General features: G+C 40.2%; 2 protein-coding genes and 2 long non-coding RNA genes across 7 annotated transcripts in view; 1 reads left to right on the top strand and 3 right to left on the bottom strand.

Annotated features, from left to right (window-relative positions):
- LOC310723807 (uncharacterized protein) overlaps nucleotides 1-18,865 on the top strand; it is a 544,801-nt gene that overhangs the window by 39,887 nt on the left and 486,049 nt on the right. The gene's annotated exons all lie outside the window — the stretch shown is intronic.
- Nucleotides 1,997-3,725, bottom strand: LOC310733613. Its single transcript, XR_014535829.1, has 4 exons — nucleotides 3,580-3,725; nucleotides 3,305-3,430; nucleotides 2,647-2,772; nucleotides 1,997-2,109 (listed from the first exon to the last, which is right to left on the bottom strand). It is a non-coding gene; the product is annotated as an uncharacterized lncRNA (long non-coding RNA).
- Nucleotides 4,954-5,911, bottom strand: LOC310735369. The gene is made up of 3 exons (XR_014536270.1): nucleotides 5,790-5,911; nucleotides 5,357-5,593; nucleotides 4,954-5,004 (listed from the first exon to the last, which is right to left on the bottom strand). It is a non-coding gene; the product is annotated as an uncharacterized lncRNA (long non-coding RNA).
- On the bottom strand, nucleotides 10,542-13,560 carry LOC310733911 (uncharacterized protein; the record flags this gene model as incomplete). The annotated part of the gene is made up of 5 exons (XM_083555428.1): nucleotides 13,412-13,560; nucleotides 12,004-12,069; nucleotides 11,130-11,241; nucleotides 10,874-11,011; nucleotides 10,542-10,726 (listed from the first exon to the last, which is right to left on the bottom strand). Exons 1-5 carry the CDS (start codon nucleotides 13,433-13,435, stop codon nucleotides 10,542-10,544), a joined length of 525 nt encoding a protein of 174 aa, XP_083411554.1. The 5' UTR covers nucleotides 13,436-13,560.

The raw sequence follows: 18,865 nt of genomic DNA, 5'->3' as shown, positions 1-18,865 counted from the left end.
TAGATAAAATTCCAAAGTGTAGATGTGGGAAGTTAACAGAGATTATTCACAAAGACTTGATGCCATAATAAAGGCAAGTTGTGCTTCCACAAAGTAGTAGTTATGGGGGATTTTCAGACTTATGCAATCAAGATGTGATAGTTTTTTATTTAAAAAGTTACCAATTATTAAATTTTTTTTTTTCTCTGGATATTTGTTTTTTGGAAAATCACATTAAACATGTAACAAGTTTGACATTTACACTGTTGTTATTTTTATCTTTATATTTAAAAAACCTGCCATTTCATAAGTGTGTAAACTTTTTACATCCACTGTACATCACCAACAACAAGACACAATTGTCCTCTCTGTATCAGTGTCCAGATCATTTTTAGTAGATAAGTATTGAAATATAATCTCACCTTCTTTAAGGAGTCTGTAGGTGAGAGCATGTGCTTTGTGAGTGTCTCCTCTCTGTTGACACACGCCTACATAAACCCTACAGAGAGACTGCAGGAGATCATGTCCCATAAACCCTTTCTCCACCTTGAGCTTCTCCAAAATCACAGACAGAAACGTCTCTGCTAAGGACTAAATGAGACGGAGGAAATTTTTAAGCTTCCAACTGAATAAACATGTATTTAAATCATGTATTTAAAACAAATATTAGGAAGTTAAGACTTGACTGTAGACTGGGTTTAGGAAAACTATTAGATATTGTATAAAATGTACAAAATTTGACATGATAAATCATATCTACTGTTCAGTTTAAGAACATCAGGACCAGTGAATTATGAATCAACTTTAAAAAATGAGAAACTCAAATCCACAGCTAAAGAATAAAGTATTTAAATCGCATGCACATTAAATAAAACAGAAGATAAGAACTGACCTCGTTTACACAAAACTCAGAAATGACGTGTTTCTCTTCATCTCTCAGAACAGGAAGTTCACTTGTTCCTGTGAGAAGTGCATGAATCCTGTCTGTAGGTAAAACATCAGAACAGGACTTTTGTAGTGTTTCTAATGCACTGGAGATGAGAGATTGTGTTGTGTGTGTTGTGTTTACAGGATCAGCTAAAGCAGCATCAAGTCGAGGCTTTTGAGCTTTCCTGGGTGGTGACATGTCTGATCCAGTTCTCTTTGCTGTGGGCTTTGGGTCTGTATGAATATAAAAGAAATTGATATTATTTGTCACACGCCCTTATCCCGAGAGACCTACAATATTTCTTCCTAGATCTTAAAAAATGACTGTTACACATTTAGGTTCATTAAGACGGTGAAGAATTTGCCTTGTCAATACTTTTTCTATTATTGTTCCAATACTTTTGGTGATAATGTACATACTAGGTTTAGCACATGCTAAGGTTAAACTGTATATCCACTAAAATTAGATTACAACATGTCACATTTAAATACGTTTATCAGCTTCCTGCTTGTTTAATTTTTGTATTATTTATAATTTTTTATTGTATTATTAATTATTTGTGTTCATTTATTCCATAGTCAATGCAAATACAGAACACATCAAAATGTACAGAAACTTAGTATTAGAGATTTTACTGTTACCTTTGTTCAACTCGTTCTCCACTTTGTAAAGTTTTTCCTGTTGAGGATCAAAAACAAAAAAAAAACAGATTAAGTTTTATTTAGTCACATTTCTCACTAAAAGTTCAATGATGTCTGCATTTAAAAATGGAAAGAAAGTACCTCCATTAAGCGAAAGCTTTTCTCCATGCTGCTGATTTTGCATTTCAGGCCTCGGATTTCCAGATTTTGTCTGGTGTTCACTTCTGTAAAATAATTTACAAAATGAAATGAAAAGGTGCTCAGATCACATTATCACATTATATGTTTATTTTAATAGAACTGAATCATGCAGTAATAATCAACTTGTACTTTCTTACACACCTTTAAGTGCCAGAAGCTGGTTTTCAACACTGACATTTCTGTGGAAGGGAAAAGAAACATTTAGATAAAACATTATATAATATATTATTATATTACATATTACATAGTGTTGCTAAGTAGCATAAGGCTCTTAATGGCCTGAAGCTCCTGCTGGCTTATGCTTGTCTTTTCCATTTCTGTAGGTCTTTTCAATATTTTCTTCTAGAGAGTTTGTTGAATCTAAAAAAAAAAACTGCTTTAATCACAAATCATTCCATAAAGTTTTTGTAAATTTCTTTTATATTGAGTATCTCTGTAGGCTGATCGTTCTTTCTCTGCGTTTCTACAGCGTATTTTTTCTTTTTTATAGATTATCATCAAGGAGACTTTATTGCCCTCTGGAGAGAAAAATTAAGATGATTTGTGAACATGTTTCTATTACAAAGGGTTTTATGTGGAGGGTGTGGTTTTGGTTGAGGGGCATGGCGCACGCAGCTCAGCTCCTATATGATGTTGGGTTTTTGACGGTTCGGTCTTTATGAATGCTGATGGGATGCGTTTACTCAGTGGAGCCTCCTTCTACTTACAGCCTTTAAATTTACTCGTGATCGTTAAGTAGTAATGTCATGTTTAGATGACGTTGGGATTTAGGGACTTTATTAAAGCTAAATGTTTTTCATGCTAGCTAGAGTGTACTTCCCGGAAGTTCTGGTTAAGCACGTAACTAGCGATAAACCTGCTAATTTAATTAAACTAAAGGCTTGTAAAGTAACTTACCGCTAATGTGTTTCTTCTGAAGAGGATGAAATAGATCGATTTGGTTGCGTGATTGAGAAGTTTGATGCTCGATGTGTTGAGTTTGCTGCTGTTCTGGCTGTTTTGCATGTGGTCGAAAGCAGCGCACTGTGACATCACAGAGATATGAACAGTTAGCATTAGCATTAGACTATAACACTGAGGATGTACAGTTACATAACCTAACATTAGCGGTTTGTCTACAGTTAAATATGCTTCAGTTTTTAACTGAATAAACAGCAGAAACTGCATATAAAACTCAAAGAGGACTAATAAAAACGTTGTTTTTATCTTTATCTTCTTTTCTCAATTATTTGCTTTGAGAATGTTGAAAGAAAAGTATAGAGAAGGTCAGAAGGAGAGAAAGCAGACAACAGGGTTTAGAGAGGAGTTGTGGCATTGTATGTGTGTATATTGGAACTCTGGTGTGGCACAGAAGTATGTGAGGGTGGTGCAGGACATGTACGAGGACAGTGTGACAGCAGTGAAGTGTGAGGTAGGAACGACAGACTGGTTCAAGAAAGTAGTGGTTTGCTAAATTCACTGGAATTCACAAGAAAAATCAACAATTAAAAACAAACACCAACTTCCTTTCCAGCAAAAAATGTATATGTATAGTCTCAAATGTAACTGTAAATACATGAATAATTCTCTCAAAGAGATTCCTCCTTCCCCAAGCACAGGATTAACGAGCTCCGCTATGTACTGCCATACATAAGGAATGTCAATCGCCATATCATCTGCTATCTCGAGGGTTTCTGAGAACCTGTGTAAACAAGGATAGGTAAGAAAATGGGGGAAAAGAGAGCAAAAAAAAACACAGACAAAAGTCTTAATAAAGATTCTGATTCTCTTATAAAATTCTCTGAAAATGACCAAATGTAAAAGCAAGTGTATTCATAATAATTTACAAACCCTTTAAAAAACTGAGATGTGGAGAGGATCCCAGACTGCAGCAGCTGATGGAACAGATGAACCATGTGGTCACATGTGATCTGGTTTCGCTCCAGCGTGGTCTCCACACCCACCCGAACAAAAACGTACAGCATCCCGCCCGAAGGTTTCTCTACCATTTCAAACTAAAACGAAGAGAACACCGTACGGTGCATTTACCGTTTTAAAGTAATTAGAAAAGTACGTTTTATATTTTTATTTATATATTTGTATTTGCATTTTGATATCATATCGCAATGAAATGCACTCAATGGGTTTAGTTTTCACAGATATTCCTTTCTGCAATTTCAGCAATTAAAATGTTTATTATTCTAAAAACCAAACAGATGACTTGACCTGTCTTACTTTCTCTTGTATATTTCATATTTCTCTTTAATAAAGAAAAGGTACTTATAATATTCGGTCGAATGCTCGATCACTAAAATAATCGATAGCCGCAGTCCTAATCGTGTGAGTGAAACTCGAAAGCTTTAAGGAAAAGTCGACCATGTAAACAAAAACTAATGAATATGCAAACAGTTCAATCAGAACATGCTTTTACTTAAACGTTTCCCATCAGATCATGAGAATCTCACCGCTACATCACTCATTGCTATTTACTGCCTTCTTGTTGAATAAAAAAAGGAATGAAGCAGCTCTCCTATAGCTCTAAATCCACAAACATTTGGGGATTTCTAACGCTTAGTTAAGGCAACTCAAAGGTAAATACTTTTCAACTACGTAAATCATTTCACCAGCAGGTTTGAGTTCATCTACATCTCAAGCTTTAAATGCTGACTGAAATAGTTCAAGCTTGCATTTGAAAAGCATGTTTCTGCACATGTAAAGTCAGTACCTTGTTGATTTTAGGGATCTTGTTGGGGTCTATTGTAATGTTCATGCTCACAGTGTTCATGGTCTCATGACTCGGAAATACTTTAGAAGAAACAAGAAATAACAACAAAAAGTTGCAGTGCATTGGTTAAGTGCTGTGAAAAGAAAGGGGACTAAGCTGTAAAAAGGATTAGTCTAGAACACATATGCCCTCTATAACCTCGCCTATTCATGCCCATGGATCGTAGCTTTTCTTGAACTTTTCTTTGCTCCTCCTGCTCCTCCATTTTGGTATCCATGTGGATATTTTCAATGGTCTTCGGTCCTTCTACAACTCTCCGTGATACCCAGTTGTGCTGAAACGAGGAATCGGACACGTCATTCACTGTTTTCTTTTCATTTCAGTATGTACTACTGTTAAATATAAGCACGAATGCACATCTAGTAGGCAAACAAACAAGTTTACTGACCAGGCGCAGGTCAATGACATCATGGAGCATAAAGTGAACACGTGATGAGGTTTTTTCCCTTCACAATTCCTTCCATCTTTTTAAAGTACATATCCATTTGTACCTGAAGGAGGAATAAAATTAGGCAACAATTCAGCAGTCGTGCTCCAATACCTATTCTACTGTTCCAATAGTTCCAATAGAAGTACTTTAGGAAACATGTTTAATAGAAGAAATTTACAGCTCTCAGACGTGACAAGTTGTTAAAAGCAGATGTTCACTGGCTTTTCATAAACATTTCATCGGTTACACTTGAAACAGCTGTTCGAATATTAAACAACAGGAAGCACACTTTTTATGTAATATAGCTCTAGCAATTTCTCCAAGCCTCTTTGTATTGGTCTATAAATTATAAGCAAGTGCTCTGTTAACATGTGCAATGAAAATGCTCTACAATGGCGTCTTTGGTTGTTTACCTTGGCCTTCTTAAAGTCCATCTCTTTGCCGGCGGTCGTGAGGAGAATAGAGAGGCACTCGAGACTTTCCTCGTCATTTTGTTTCAGCAGTTTTACCACGCAGTTATAAATGATGGACTCGGTCAACATCCGCAACTTAAACAGCTCCCCGATGAACTTGACGTTACCCCTGGTTTTTCTGCGAGCTTTGTTTTTCGCCTCCTCCAGCTCGTCCTGAAGCCTCTCACGATTACTGTCCTCAATCGTTATAATCATTAAAACTAAAAAATACAAATATTACACATGAAGATACCATAGAAATTTTACAGAAGGACGGGTTCAAGCCTGATAACAGATTATCCACTTGAAGCTTCATTTGCAAATTCAGTAGATTTTTATTTTATTCTGTGGGAAAAATGAAGAAAAAAGCCCTCTTGAGAGAAACGATGCTTACTGAAACAGCTGCTTCCAGTTCCTGCTGTTTTTTCTCAAGGACATCGTTGCTCGTTTTGTCCTTCTCAAACTCTTACTGACACTGGTTTAGCAGCAGCATTCAAAAATTCACATTGCTTTTGGGTTTTTTGGCTATGGGCACATTTAACTAAAAATCAAAATAAGAAGAAAATTCCACAGTCAGAACACACAACATCAGCAACACACAACATCAGCACGACTGTATATAAATAATATCTCCATCCAACACACCGATTTATTGCACAGACAGCGAGTGTGAAATGTAAATCTTTCTGCAACGACAGTGTGCAACTGCAGAGTCATGTGCTAACCTCAGTTTTTTGTGTTTCAGGGTCCTCTGTGGAATTCCTTCTTTTCATGGAAGGCTTCCAGGCATCCTCAGCCTTCTTCATCTCCACCTCTTCATTCATAGGCACATTCAAGAGGAACTTGCAGGGTGGAGGCCCCCTCCAAATTGCATTCGGCTGCTAAAAGGGCAAACGTTATAAAGCCAAAAAAAAGAAGGCAAAATATTTGAGATATTACTGATATCATTTATATATTACTGATGATCTGTGAAACAATATTCCTTATTTGGTTTTAAATAAAGCCCCCATGTCAGGAGGCTTACCTTGTGTAGCACCACATCAGGTATGGGTGGAAGCCCCTCTGGCTTCTGCACACAATCAGGCATGAACTGGATGCTCAAAAGAAAGTTTCTACTATATTGTATCCTCTTATTCTCCATCTCTGGCTCTGAGGAAGGAACGAGCAAAAGCAGACATGAAAAGTAGTGAAAAACATGATGAAGTGTGTGAGAAAACGTTACTCATGACTCGATTACAATGAAAGTCAAAGGGCAGTTGTGGGAAAAAGGAAGGATTATGTGAGATTTTTATACGGCATTACCAAAAGATAATATTGCATATTGAAATTTAAAGATGTCTAATTCTTTTATTTGTAGAAAACGTATTTAAAAAGTACGGGTCTTATTTCTAAAAGTACGGATTTGTTCTTTCAGGCTACTTTTGTAGTCAACACCGTTTAACATGCACAACAGTTTAATTAAAACATGTTGGAAAATGCTGGACTACACGTTTAATTTAGTCACATTGTAAAAGATTTTGACCAATTAAAATCCAGTGCAGGGACAGCGACGAGCCCTTCCCCGAGCAAGATGGCGCCGGTGAGGTCGGCTGCCGTCACGACTGCTCCGGCTACGTTTTCTCTTTTTTTGTTTATTTTATACTTTTATTTAAGTAGTTACACTTCCATCTACACAAGATGGACATCATTAGATATGACAGAGACACTCTTATATCTATTGGTGTAAAATGCACTCACCTTTCGCCGTTTTTAAACCCGGACCCATGCTGGCCGAGCGAGATCCTGAGGGTGAACAAAGGACGCGACCCGTACCGGCGTCCGCGAGGGAAACAAGCCGGCGTCAGGAACAGGCTGAGGGCACGCGCACACCGCGCTCCCTTACCTAGTATCCTGTTAGCCAACGTCCAGTCACTGGAGAACAAGCTCGACGACCTCAGGGCAAGGGTCAAGTCAAGACATTCGGGACTGCAACCTTCTCTGCTTCACCGAGACATGGCTGAACCCAGCGGTACCGGACCACGCCATCCAGCCGGCCGAGTTCTTCTCGGTTTACCGCATGGACAGAACACTGGAGTCGGGGAAGTCAAGAGGAGGTGGAGTGTGTCTGATGGTGAACAACCACTGGTGCGACAGCGCGAGCATCGTTCCTCTTTCACGCTCCTGCACACCAAATCTGGAACTACTGACCATCAAATGTCGGCCCTTCTATCTACCTCGGGAATTCAGTTGGGTCATTGTCAGTGCCGTTTATATTCCACCTCATGCGGACACGGACACTGCAGTATGGGATTTACACGAGACAATAACTCTTCACCAAACACAGCATCGGGACGCTGCGCTCATTGTGGTCGGAGATTTCAACAGTGCCAACCTCAAGCGCGCACTCCCGAACTTTCATCAGCACATCACCTGCCCTACCAGGGGCGAAAGAACACTGGACCACTGTTACACGCCATTCAAGAACAGCTACAAGGCACAATCACGTCCACCGTTTGGGAAATCGGACCATGCCGCCATCTTCCTCATGCCTGTTTACAAACAAAGGCTGAAACAGAAAGCTCCGGTTCAGAGGGAGGTCGCGTGCTGGACTGACCAATCGGTGGCCGCTCTGCAGGACGCTTTGGATGACGCAGACTGGGACATGTTCCGGCGCAGCTCTGATGACGTCAACATGTTTACGGAAGCGGTTGTGGGATTCATCGGGAAACTAGCTGATGATACAGTGCAGAAAACCACTATCAGAACGTTTCCCAACCAGAAGCCGTGGGTGGATAAAACTATCCGCGACGCTCTGAGATCCCGCTCCGCTGCCTACAACACGGGGCTCGCCACCGGGGACATGGACGAGTACAAGGCTGCGTCTTACAGTGTTCGCAGAGCGGTGAAGGAAGCAAAGCGGCGCTACGGGAGGAAACTAGAGTCACAGTTTCAACATGGTGGCTCTAGGAACCTGTGGCAGGGACTAAGAACAATAACGGACTATAAAACACCATCTTCTAAAATGGTGAATGCGGACGCTTCTCTGGCAGACGAGCTAAACACCTTTTACGCTCGTTTCGAGGCTGCAGCTAACCACGCTAGCGGCACAACCAGCGTGCACGCCGAGAGAGCCGGAGAGGTAAACACGTTTACCATCTCGGAGCATGACGTGAGGAGGGCTTTCAAGAGAGTGAATACCAGGAAGGCAGCAGGACCAGATGGCATCACAGGCCGGGTTCTGAAAGCCTGCGCTGACCAGCTAGCACCGGTGTTCACTGAGATATTCAACCTCTCACTGGAACAGTCTGTTGTCCCCTCATGTTTCAAACAGTCCACCATTGTTCCTGTCCTGAACAAACCCCAGCCCGCCTGCCTTAACGACTACCGCCCTGTAGCCTTGACCTCAGTAGTGATGAAGTACTTCGAGAGACTGGTCAGAGACTTCATCACTGCATCACTACCAGACACACTGGACCCACTACAGTTTGCGTACCGTCAGAACCGCTCTACTGAGGACGCCATTGCTCATCTTCTCCACACCACGATGAGCCACCTGGACCAAAGAAATGGGAATTATGCAAAGATGTTGTTCGTGGACTACAGTTCAGCGTTTAACACCATAATTCCCTCCACACTCACCTCTAAGTTGGAGGTCCTGGGACTCAGCCAGCCGCTGTGTCAATGGATCTCTAACTTCCTGACAGACAGACCACAAGCCGTACGGGTGGGAAAACACACCTCATCCACCCTCACCCTCAGCACTGGCGCCCCCCAGGGTTGTGTTCTGAGACCCCTGCTTTACTCAATGTACACACATGACTGTGTGGCCACTTCCAACTCCACCACCATCATCAAGTTTGCTGACGACACTGTTGTGGTGGGTCTGATCTCGAACAACGACGAGACGGTCTACCTACAGGAGGTTAAAAACCTGGAGAGATGGTGCCAGGAGAACAACCTTCTCCTGAACGTCAGCAAGACTAAGGAGTTGATCGTGGACTTCAGCACAAAGCGGGAGCGGTCATACCAACCTATAAACATCAGCGGGACCCCAGTGGAGAGAGTGGACAGTTTCCGGTACCTTGGTGTTAACATCACACAGGATCTGTCTTGGTCCTGTCACACCAACACCCTGGTGAAGAAGGCCCGGCAGCGTCTGTACCATCTGAGACGCTTAAGGGACTTTAAACTTCCCTCTCAGGTGCTTAAGACTTTCTACACTTGCACCATTGAGAGCGTCCTGACGGGTAGCATCACTTCCTGGTTCGGGAACAGCACCATGCAGGACAGACGAGCCCTCCAGAGGGTGGTGCGTTCAGCTGAACATACCATCCACACTGAGCTCCCTAACCTGCAGGACATCTATAGCACGCGGTGCAGGACCAGAGCCAGGAAGATTATGAAGGACCTCAGCCATCCCAACAATGGACTCTTTTCTCTGTTGCGTTCAGGAAAACGCTTCCGCTCCCTGAAAGCGAACACAGAGAGAATGAGGAGGAGCTTCTTCCCGCAGGCCATCCAGTGTTTAAACCAGGAAACACCCAGGATCTAGAACTGGCCCACTCTCTCCACCATCATCATCACACTTCTCTGTACATATATTCACCTTCGCACCACGTCACTTTAAAACATATCTCACCGTTCGCACCACGACACTTTAAACTCTGGACTTGCACAGCACAGTGCGCTTTTTATTTTATTCATACCACATGGACCATATTGCACCATATTGCACATGGACACTTTACGGACCTTTACACCACACCATACCGCACACGGACACTTTATGGACAACCCACCACAATTGCCTATTGTTTACATATTGTTTACATTTTTATTTTGTTTACATCTTTCACTACACACTGTTTACTGTTTATATGTATATTTGCTCATACATTATCCTTTTATATATCTATATATTTATGTATCTTTATACCTTATATTCTTTTATTTTATTTATTTATTTTATTTTATTTTATTATATTTTATTTTATTTTATTTCAATAGCCTTTCTTATACCTTATAGTTATTTATCTGCCTCCTTTTTTTCCCGCCATCCTATTCCCTCAAGCCGGACCATCGTACAAAACATTTCACTACATGTCGTACCCTGTATGTATGTGTATGTGATGAATAAAATTTGATTTGATTTGATTTGATTTTAAACTCACCTCTCTGAGCGATCGGGAGTCATCAGGACGAGGAGCTGTGTCTGTTTCGGCTCATCAATGGTGAATAGAGCAGAAGCTGGAACCTCTGGGGGCACGTGCACAGGCTCTGTTTTATCTGGCTTTGGTGTGACGGCTTGTGCAGGACCGGGCTCAGCTGAAGAGGTAGACTTTTCAGCGCCATCTAATGCAGCAGATTTTACTAAATAACTCTAAAGCTGTTCATCTGTAGACAACAGAGACAGTAGTAATTAAATCACAGACTAGACGAGTCAAAAATCTAAAAGAAAATTATAATTGAGGCTCATATACTCAGTAAATGAACCAGTACTGAAACAAAGAGTAAGCACACGCACCGTTTTCCTCTTCCTCTTGGTAGATGGATGTTGCTGCAGTGAAGGGACCATTGGGAATGGAGTCTGGTTGTACACGGCCTGATCATTATAGTAGAACATCCCTGCAGCCGACACTAATAAGAACAGTATCAGTTTCAATTAAAGACCAACATGTAAGCTGTGAGGATCATAACATCCTACAAGAAAACCAGGCTTTTTGTAAGGATGACTGGAAAGGCATGATCAACTTACCATTTGTTGGGGTAGTAGGTCCAGGGAGTACAGTGTAGCATGTATTGAATCCTGTGGGATGGACTGAGTACTGCTGAGGAGGCACCACATGTACTGGAGCACTGTAATAATACTGTAACACAAACAGCATATAAGTTTGGCATAAAAATCACAAAAATGCTAAAGCTATTTGAAGGTTAACGTAAACAGTATTTGAAACTTGCAGCTATAAAAGGACACACAGGGACAAATTCAAAGTACCAGGGTACACACACATGACCCCTGACCTTTCTCACAACTACATCGAACAACCTCCAAGTCTCTACCATGTCCCTGTGTGCCTCATTACATATAGCACAGTTAGGTATGGTAATGTAGGTGAAGTAATGTGGGTGAGATAAACTCAGGCAATGCAGGAGGGAAAGACAGGGCAGAGTGAGGGAGGAAGTGCAGGCCAGACAGGGGTGGGATTTTAAAGTCAGGCTAGGAAAGGTAGGTAGAACGTATTTCCTGATTAGCACACATTAGCATACAGATATCATTTTGGTGCAAACTCAGTAATGATTTCGTTTAAATAGAGTTAATAGAGTAAGTAGTTTCATTGATTTGTACAATTCTGATATACTTCATGAATAACCTTCACTCTGTTTAATCAAATCAGAGCCGTGTCCTTTTAGAGCGGTTGCCAGTTGCGCTCACATTCCTCTATATGGACATTCATTCCTCTTCGTTTAGTTCACTTAAAGACAGAGGAAGTGATCAAGGGGTTTACAAAATGAGGCCGTTTGGCTGCCATAAGTAAAATCTAAATGAACAGTGTGTTTAGGTGATGAGGAAGTGATGGACTTTAGTTCATTCTGTGTGAAAAACAGTGTGTGTTTGAACTGTACATTACCAGCATTTGTTCTTCTGGAGAACTCGCAGTCATGTTCACCACCACAGGAACGTAGGTCCCCGAATACTGTTGATTAGAACAACGTGAAAATGTCTGTCACTACATTTGACATCATATTTAATGTTCTCTCTTATACTTGCTCAATACAGATCTAGAACATATACAGAATACATATTTGTCAATATTTGGTGTAATTGAAGAAATGAAAATGCAATATTTCTGTATGTTGTTGCAGTTTTAAAGTGAACATTCCTACTGCAGTAAACAAACGTCTGGTCTCAACAACGGCCTTCGATTCAATAGTGGACTTACAATGTTTGCATGTTACTATGACAGCATGACATTTGACTATGACGTTTCATTGGTGGATTAAAAAGATTGTTGCACCAATCAGGGATGCTACGTCACAGAGATGGTGACGGCGCGACTCTACATGAGCTCCTGTAGTGTTTCTCTGTAGAAACACACACCCGGGTTAGAGGCGAGCGCCCCCTGCTGGACTTTTGTTCGGTAAGCTTTCCAGTCTATTGATTATTGCTGTTTGTTTCTTGTCTTTCTTCTATCTTATTGTGTACAGGCCACAAATGCATCGTTTTCCATGCTAAGAGCATTCTTTTATTCGTTGATCCGTTCCCTGGTATTACTCGAAGCATTAGTGCCCCCGTATGGCACTCATCAGTATTACTGATCACTGCTAGTGATTGGAAGATGGCATCATTTCAGTGACTTGGTTCTTTAGATCATTTCGTTCCTTTGATCAGAAATAATATAAAATGGTACATTTCCAATAAGCAGATACCCATACACACGTCTACATACACGAACTCTGACATTAGTTCCAATAATGAAAATATGACAAGGCAGCTAAAGGACAAATGATGATAAACAGAATGAGTAGCTCACCCTCATCTCTTCTGGTCCGTATCGTTCATTCCTTAATCACGTGACTCCCATAATTATTGTAACAATAACATCAAGATTCAGACAAAAAAAAATAATAAAAAAAATACTCGCACAAGAGGATTCATGACATGAACCTTTTTATAAACCGAACAAAATAAAAATTCTGCCATGCAAATGCGTTAACACGATTAATGCTGTTGATAAGACCCAATACTTGAGGGACAAAATGTGCTTCCTCAAATCTCCACCTCCTCTTCACCTGGCATCCGTATCAGATCTCGAATCGGCCCATTTATCATTCCTTTCAGAAAATATACACAAAGTGCACGTCACAAAGTCATTCCCGATTGTGAACATCACATCAGTTCAGATAACGTCTCATGTAAAAAGTCCACCGCTAAATCTTTCAATCGGACTGATTTGAATCGGAATGACAGGATCGCGGGTACCTGCGCAGCGACATCGAGAACACGAGCACCAGGAAAACAGCGAGTGTGCACCTTACCTTTGTCTCCGGTAGCGCGGACATGCCGGACGATGGAATCTCCAAGAATCACAGTATGACGTTCCGTCTCGCGGAGAGGGGCGAAGCGGTTCTCGGTCGAGATCTCGAAGGCCGGTGGTGGTGGGGGAGACGTCCTGGACCGGGGCTTGGCTCGTGTCTTCCGCTGCTGCAGCATCCAGTGTCCGTGGGCCTGGGCAGAGAAACACGCGGAGTTGAGGTGCTGGGAGAGTTAGATTCAACCCAGGAATTTACCTGGGACGAGTGAGCGTCCGTCCGGGATGTTTCCAGCGCCGCTTTCCGCTCTCACAGCTGGGCATCGAACGAGTCCTCACCTGTGCTCAAAGGCAGACACACAAAAAAGGAGAGATAAATAGTAAAGTTTGTTTAAAAACACAGTCAAACACAGGAAGCTACGTCACAGGAAGCCTGCAAGCAGAGAGTCTCCTTTCCACGTCATGACCTGCTCCCATCCTGCTGCCACCTAAAAAGATAAATAACTAACAACAATCTGCACTTACTTTATCTTTACAGTAAATACATTTACAAATAAATACATAAATACAATATGAAAATAAATAATAATAAATTGGCAATTCACACAACAAACAAATTAAATACATTTTTCACTACAAAGTCATTTTCCTAAAAACAGATCTTTCTTGCTTTGTTTGTTGCAAAGTCATCAATTACATCATCGTTGCAAATCTGACCAGCACTTGTATGGTTGATGTTTATGACAGCGAGGCTGCTGAGGTGCTCTTGTGACATGGTGGATCTCAGGTATCATTTGATTAGTTTCAGTTTTAAAAAGCTTCTTTCTGCTTCAGCTACAGTCACTGGAAGTGTAAGACAAAGTCTTGTAAAAAAAAAAAAGCTTGTTCACGTGAAAGAAAAGTGTCAATGATTTTCTTTTGGCTTTTAAGTGTAAAAAAAGTTCAGCAAAAACATAAGTCGAGTAAAATCTCAAACCAGAGGCAAATCTCATCTAATTGAGCCACAAGATTTTTTGCATGAAAGTTGTTTTAAAAAGATTTTCACTAATAAAGGAGAGGTAGAGAGAAGATCTGAACAATTCATAACAGCCCCCAAAATACTTATAATTCTTATTATTATTATCATAACTGCAGTAACACACACACACACACACACACACACACACACACACACACACACACACACACACAGCTGCATTAACACATTTAAATCGCTATCTCTCTAATCACACTTAATTCCTCCAGGATTAATTACAGGTTGGGTGACCTCTAACCTCTCGTGTGGTGCTGATGTTCCTCCTCAGAAGTCCGTCTGCTGTCTGAAGTCTCAGCTCCACCCTCTTCAGGTCATCAGACTTCATCAGGGCTGTCAATTAAACACAACCTATGTTTATCTACACTTATGATACCAGGAAGAGAAAAAACCCCTCTGAAGATGTTCTTCTTAAAGACTGAAATCCGTATCAGAGCTCTTTTATAGAAATATATATATGACTGTATAATGCTGCTGCCATTAGGACTTTATTTCACATCACATGAATCTGCTGCACTTGTGAGTGGATTTGATTCGGACTTTTCTGATAAGCGTCTCTAATAGATCAGTGTAATTATTATAATATTAACGCTTAGTGGCGTCTCACCGTCCAGACTACAATTATCTCATACATACAACTGAGCATATCATTTAAACTCACACCTAGAGGTCGACTGATACAGGATGACCAATATATGTTGCTGATTTCTTTTGTCCGATATGTTTGTCCAAATAAAATCTCTACAAATTTAAACCTATTTTGTAATGACACTGAATTGAAATAAAAAAATAAATAAAATATCTGTGAATGAACAACTCACATGAACAACTCATATTTCTTGTCCACTTATTACACTATTTATAACTTTTAGAATAAACTTTAAAAACTGGACCAATATAAAGTTTGTTCACAAACTTTTACTAAACTGAGTTTATTTATATGATCATCACCATTCATTACATCACATTACCTCTGTCTTTGTCCCGCTTTTCTTCTTCTACACTTTTTCTTCTTTTTTATTTAATTTGTATTGTTTTCCAGCACAGTGATGTGATGAATGTAAATACTGTTATGTTTGCATCATTATGCTATAAAACACATATTATCCCATTAAGTTCGGAGCATGCGCAGAAAGAACCGGAGACATGACTGCACAGCGTTTTTTACTCGTTTACTCTGCACACTGCAAACACACCCACATGCAGCACGAGAGCGCCCTCTAATGGCTATCAGATATTATAACATTAATGCAATGTTACCAATGTCACTATGACCATTATTAATTTAGGGGCTTCAGGAAAGTCTGCAAAGGAAACAAAACTATACCTACCTTTTCCAGTTTGTCTGCATCATAGCACGAAACACATTTAAAAAATCCGAAAACACAGCGACAAGTCAGACAAACCAGAAAAGGTAGGTATCGTTTGTGAATGTAAACTTATCAATCATTGGACAAGACACCTGTCATTCACCTGTATATCTTGACTGACAGGTGTCTTGTCCAATGATCGGTAAGTTTACATTCACAAACTATACCTACATTTTCCGGTTTGTCTGACTTGTGTTTTCGAATTTGTTATTTTGTTTTCGGATTTGTTAATCTGTTTTGCACTTCTTACACACACACACACACACACCCACACATCACCAGTCACACACACACGTGCGCAGCTCTGCTCGGTGTCTTTCTTCTTTTTCTCCTCATCACCAGTCACTAAAACAGAGCACACTGATTAGTCCCATCAGCCACAGATCTGCTTCTCACCGCTCGTTTCCCCCCGGCTCCACCCTCCATTCACCAACCGCCGCTCGTGCACGCACCCGCTGCTCCATCCAGCAGTAGTGTTCAGGTGTTGTGAGGTGAATCCAGTGTTAACCCTGTCAGAATGACTGCTAAAAGATCATCCACTTTCTTGTGCCAATCCATGCGATTAATTATAAAGTACAGATGTTTAAGTGAATCAGGTTCTGCCCCACATTAACTGTCAGCTATATTGCTTTCAGAGCTCAAAATGAACAAAGCACCAAAGCTGCAAGAAAATACCTCAACTTCAGTTTCTGTCAAATTTCTTTTCTTTAAGGACATCAAACATCACTGACTTTACTAAAGTGAATTTTAAGAAAAATAAATACCATCATTGAATGCTCTCTGTGATGAAGAGACATTAGACATGATTGAAATTCAAAATCTTTATTTATTTAATAGTGTTTATTGTGTCTCGCTGTAGTGAATGTGTTCAGACTCTCTGTTTCTCTTGTCGTCTTCTTCTTTTTCTATTTCTCGTTTTCTTTTGAATGTTTTTTTGTCTCAGCTGAGCAACAATTTCCTCCCATCGCTCTCGGACTCTCATATAATGTTCTGTTTTATTCTCTGAAGTCTTCTTTTCTTCCTCACAGAGATTCTGGGTATCCTGGAGCCCCCTGTTGGTCTGAAGCTGTAAGTTGTTCCTCTCCTCTATGTCAAGATTAGTTTTCTCTCTTTCGTCCTCTTGTTTTTCCTCAAAATTCAACGTGGGCTCAAACTGAGCAACACGTTCCTCCAGTCGCTCTTTGTCTCTGATCAAATGATCGCTCTCCTGCTCTGCACTATTTTTCACTTTTTCACAGTGATTCTGAGTATCCTGGAGCTCCATGGTGGTCTGTTCCAAAGTGACCTCAAGCTGAGCAGCATGTTCCTCTATATTATTTTGTTCTCTCGTCCAGCTCTTTTTCTCACATTCTAAGGTTTTCTCCAATTCCTCAAGGATTTTCAGGCAAGACTGGAGCTCCATGGTGGTCTGTTCCAACGTGACCTCAAGCTGAGCAACATGTTCCTTCAGTTGTTTTTGCTCTCTCATCCAGCTCTCTCTCTCACAGTCTACAGTTTTCTCCAGTTCCTCATTGATTTCCAAGGAAGACTGGAGGTCCATGGTGGTCTGATCCAAAACAAACTCAAGCTGAGCAACATGTTCCTCCAGTTGTTTTTGTTCTCTCGTCCAGCTCTGGCTTCTCTCAGTTATATCCTGTTCCTGCTGCTTTCGCTCAGAAGCCAAAGTAGCCTCCAGCTTTTGCACCGTCTGTAGCAGAATGGCTTTCTCTTCTTTCTCTTCTGTTAACTTCTCTATCATTAGAAGAGAAAATGCATCCAAGTCTTTCTCTACTTTCTCCATGTGTTCCAGCTTCTCCTTCATTTCAGCAATCTGCTTAGTTTTCTTTGTTCTTCTGGTTTGAAAAAACTTTCTCAACCTTCTGAAGAGTTCCATATTTATGCCTCTTTACTCACAAGCAAAAACCTCGGAAATGAGAGAAACAGAGACGCGTTCCCAATTATAGACGTTGCCTTACTGTGACGTCACAGGGAGATGCCCCGCCCTCCGTCTGTGACGTAACCCGGTCTCTCTTAACCGGACACTACGCGCATGCGCACATTACAGAGGTAAAGAGCGGATACAATATGGTCTTTACAGCTTTTCTGTTGTTCCTGAGAGAAGAGCGATATTACAGTCATAAATAAGATAAAAACGGCTGTAAACTGTGTATAAAGCGAGTGAATCCGAGTTGAGAACCGGAAGTTGACCGGAGTGACTCTATGAATGTTGCAGAATCATAAATGACCAGTAGGTGGCAGTGTGATGTGTATTAGAGCTCACTGTCACAGCAGGTAATTAGAAGTAGTGGAGCTCTAATGACGTCATTAATAGCGAGGACAAGACACACAGCAGTTTGGGATTCTTTTATTTACTTTATTGATTAATTGATTTGGAGTATGATTGTGTTTCTGATCAAAGTAAGTTCATGTGTATGGAGTAAAAACAACCTGTACATTTCTCACTTCCAGACAGTATTATGAGATGTTCATCTGCTGGAAGTTCATGTTTAATGCTGCATGTTTTATAGGATTTATGAGCTGGAAGAAATGTCCAAACACCTCAATTCAACACTGAGTGATTTTTGTAGTTTGGTAGACTAAAATTAAATACAATAAAAAAGTTATTAACTGAAACTAATCTGAAATAAAACTTCAAAATATAAAGAATCAAAATAAAAACTATCAGTACATTTAAAATTATAACAATATATAACAAGAATAATAATATTATTAGTTAAATGCAGTGCAGTATTACAGCCTAAATATTTTAATTTTAATTAACTTTAAATACACATTTATAAATATTAAGGCTTTTACTGTGTAATAGATTAAAAACTAAACCGACACTTAAATTAAATACCAACATAATTTACTGCAATGAAATTAAAAACATCAAAATACAACAAAAATAAATAAAAATGACTATTAATATGTTTAAAACTAGAATAAATCTGGTTCAGACAGTTAAATACAGTGCAGTATTACAGCCTTATTTCATGTTCATTTTCTAAAAGCAGTTTGTGATTATAATAATTAGAAATCATGGAGGGGTCTGAAATTGTCATCGTAGGTGCATGTC

This window comes from Silurus aristotelis (genome assembly GCF_946808225.1).
Source record: "Silurus aristotelis genome assembly, chromosome: 1".
Classification (NCBI taxonomy): domain Eukaryota; kingdom Metazoa; phylum Chordata; class Actinopteri; order Siluriformes; family Siluridae; genus Silurus; species Silurus aristotelis.
The sequence above is the reverse complement of the archived record's forward strand: the minus strand, read 5'-3'. Positions and strand labels throughout refer to the sequence as shown.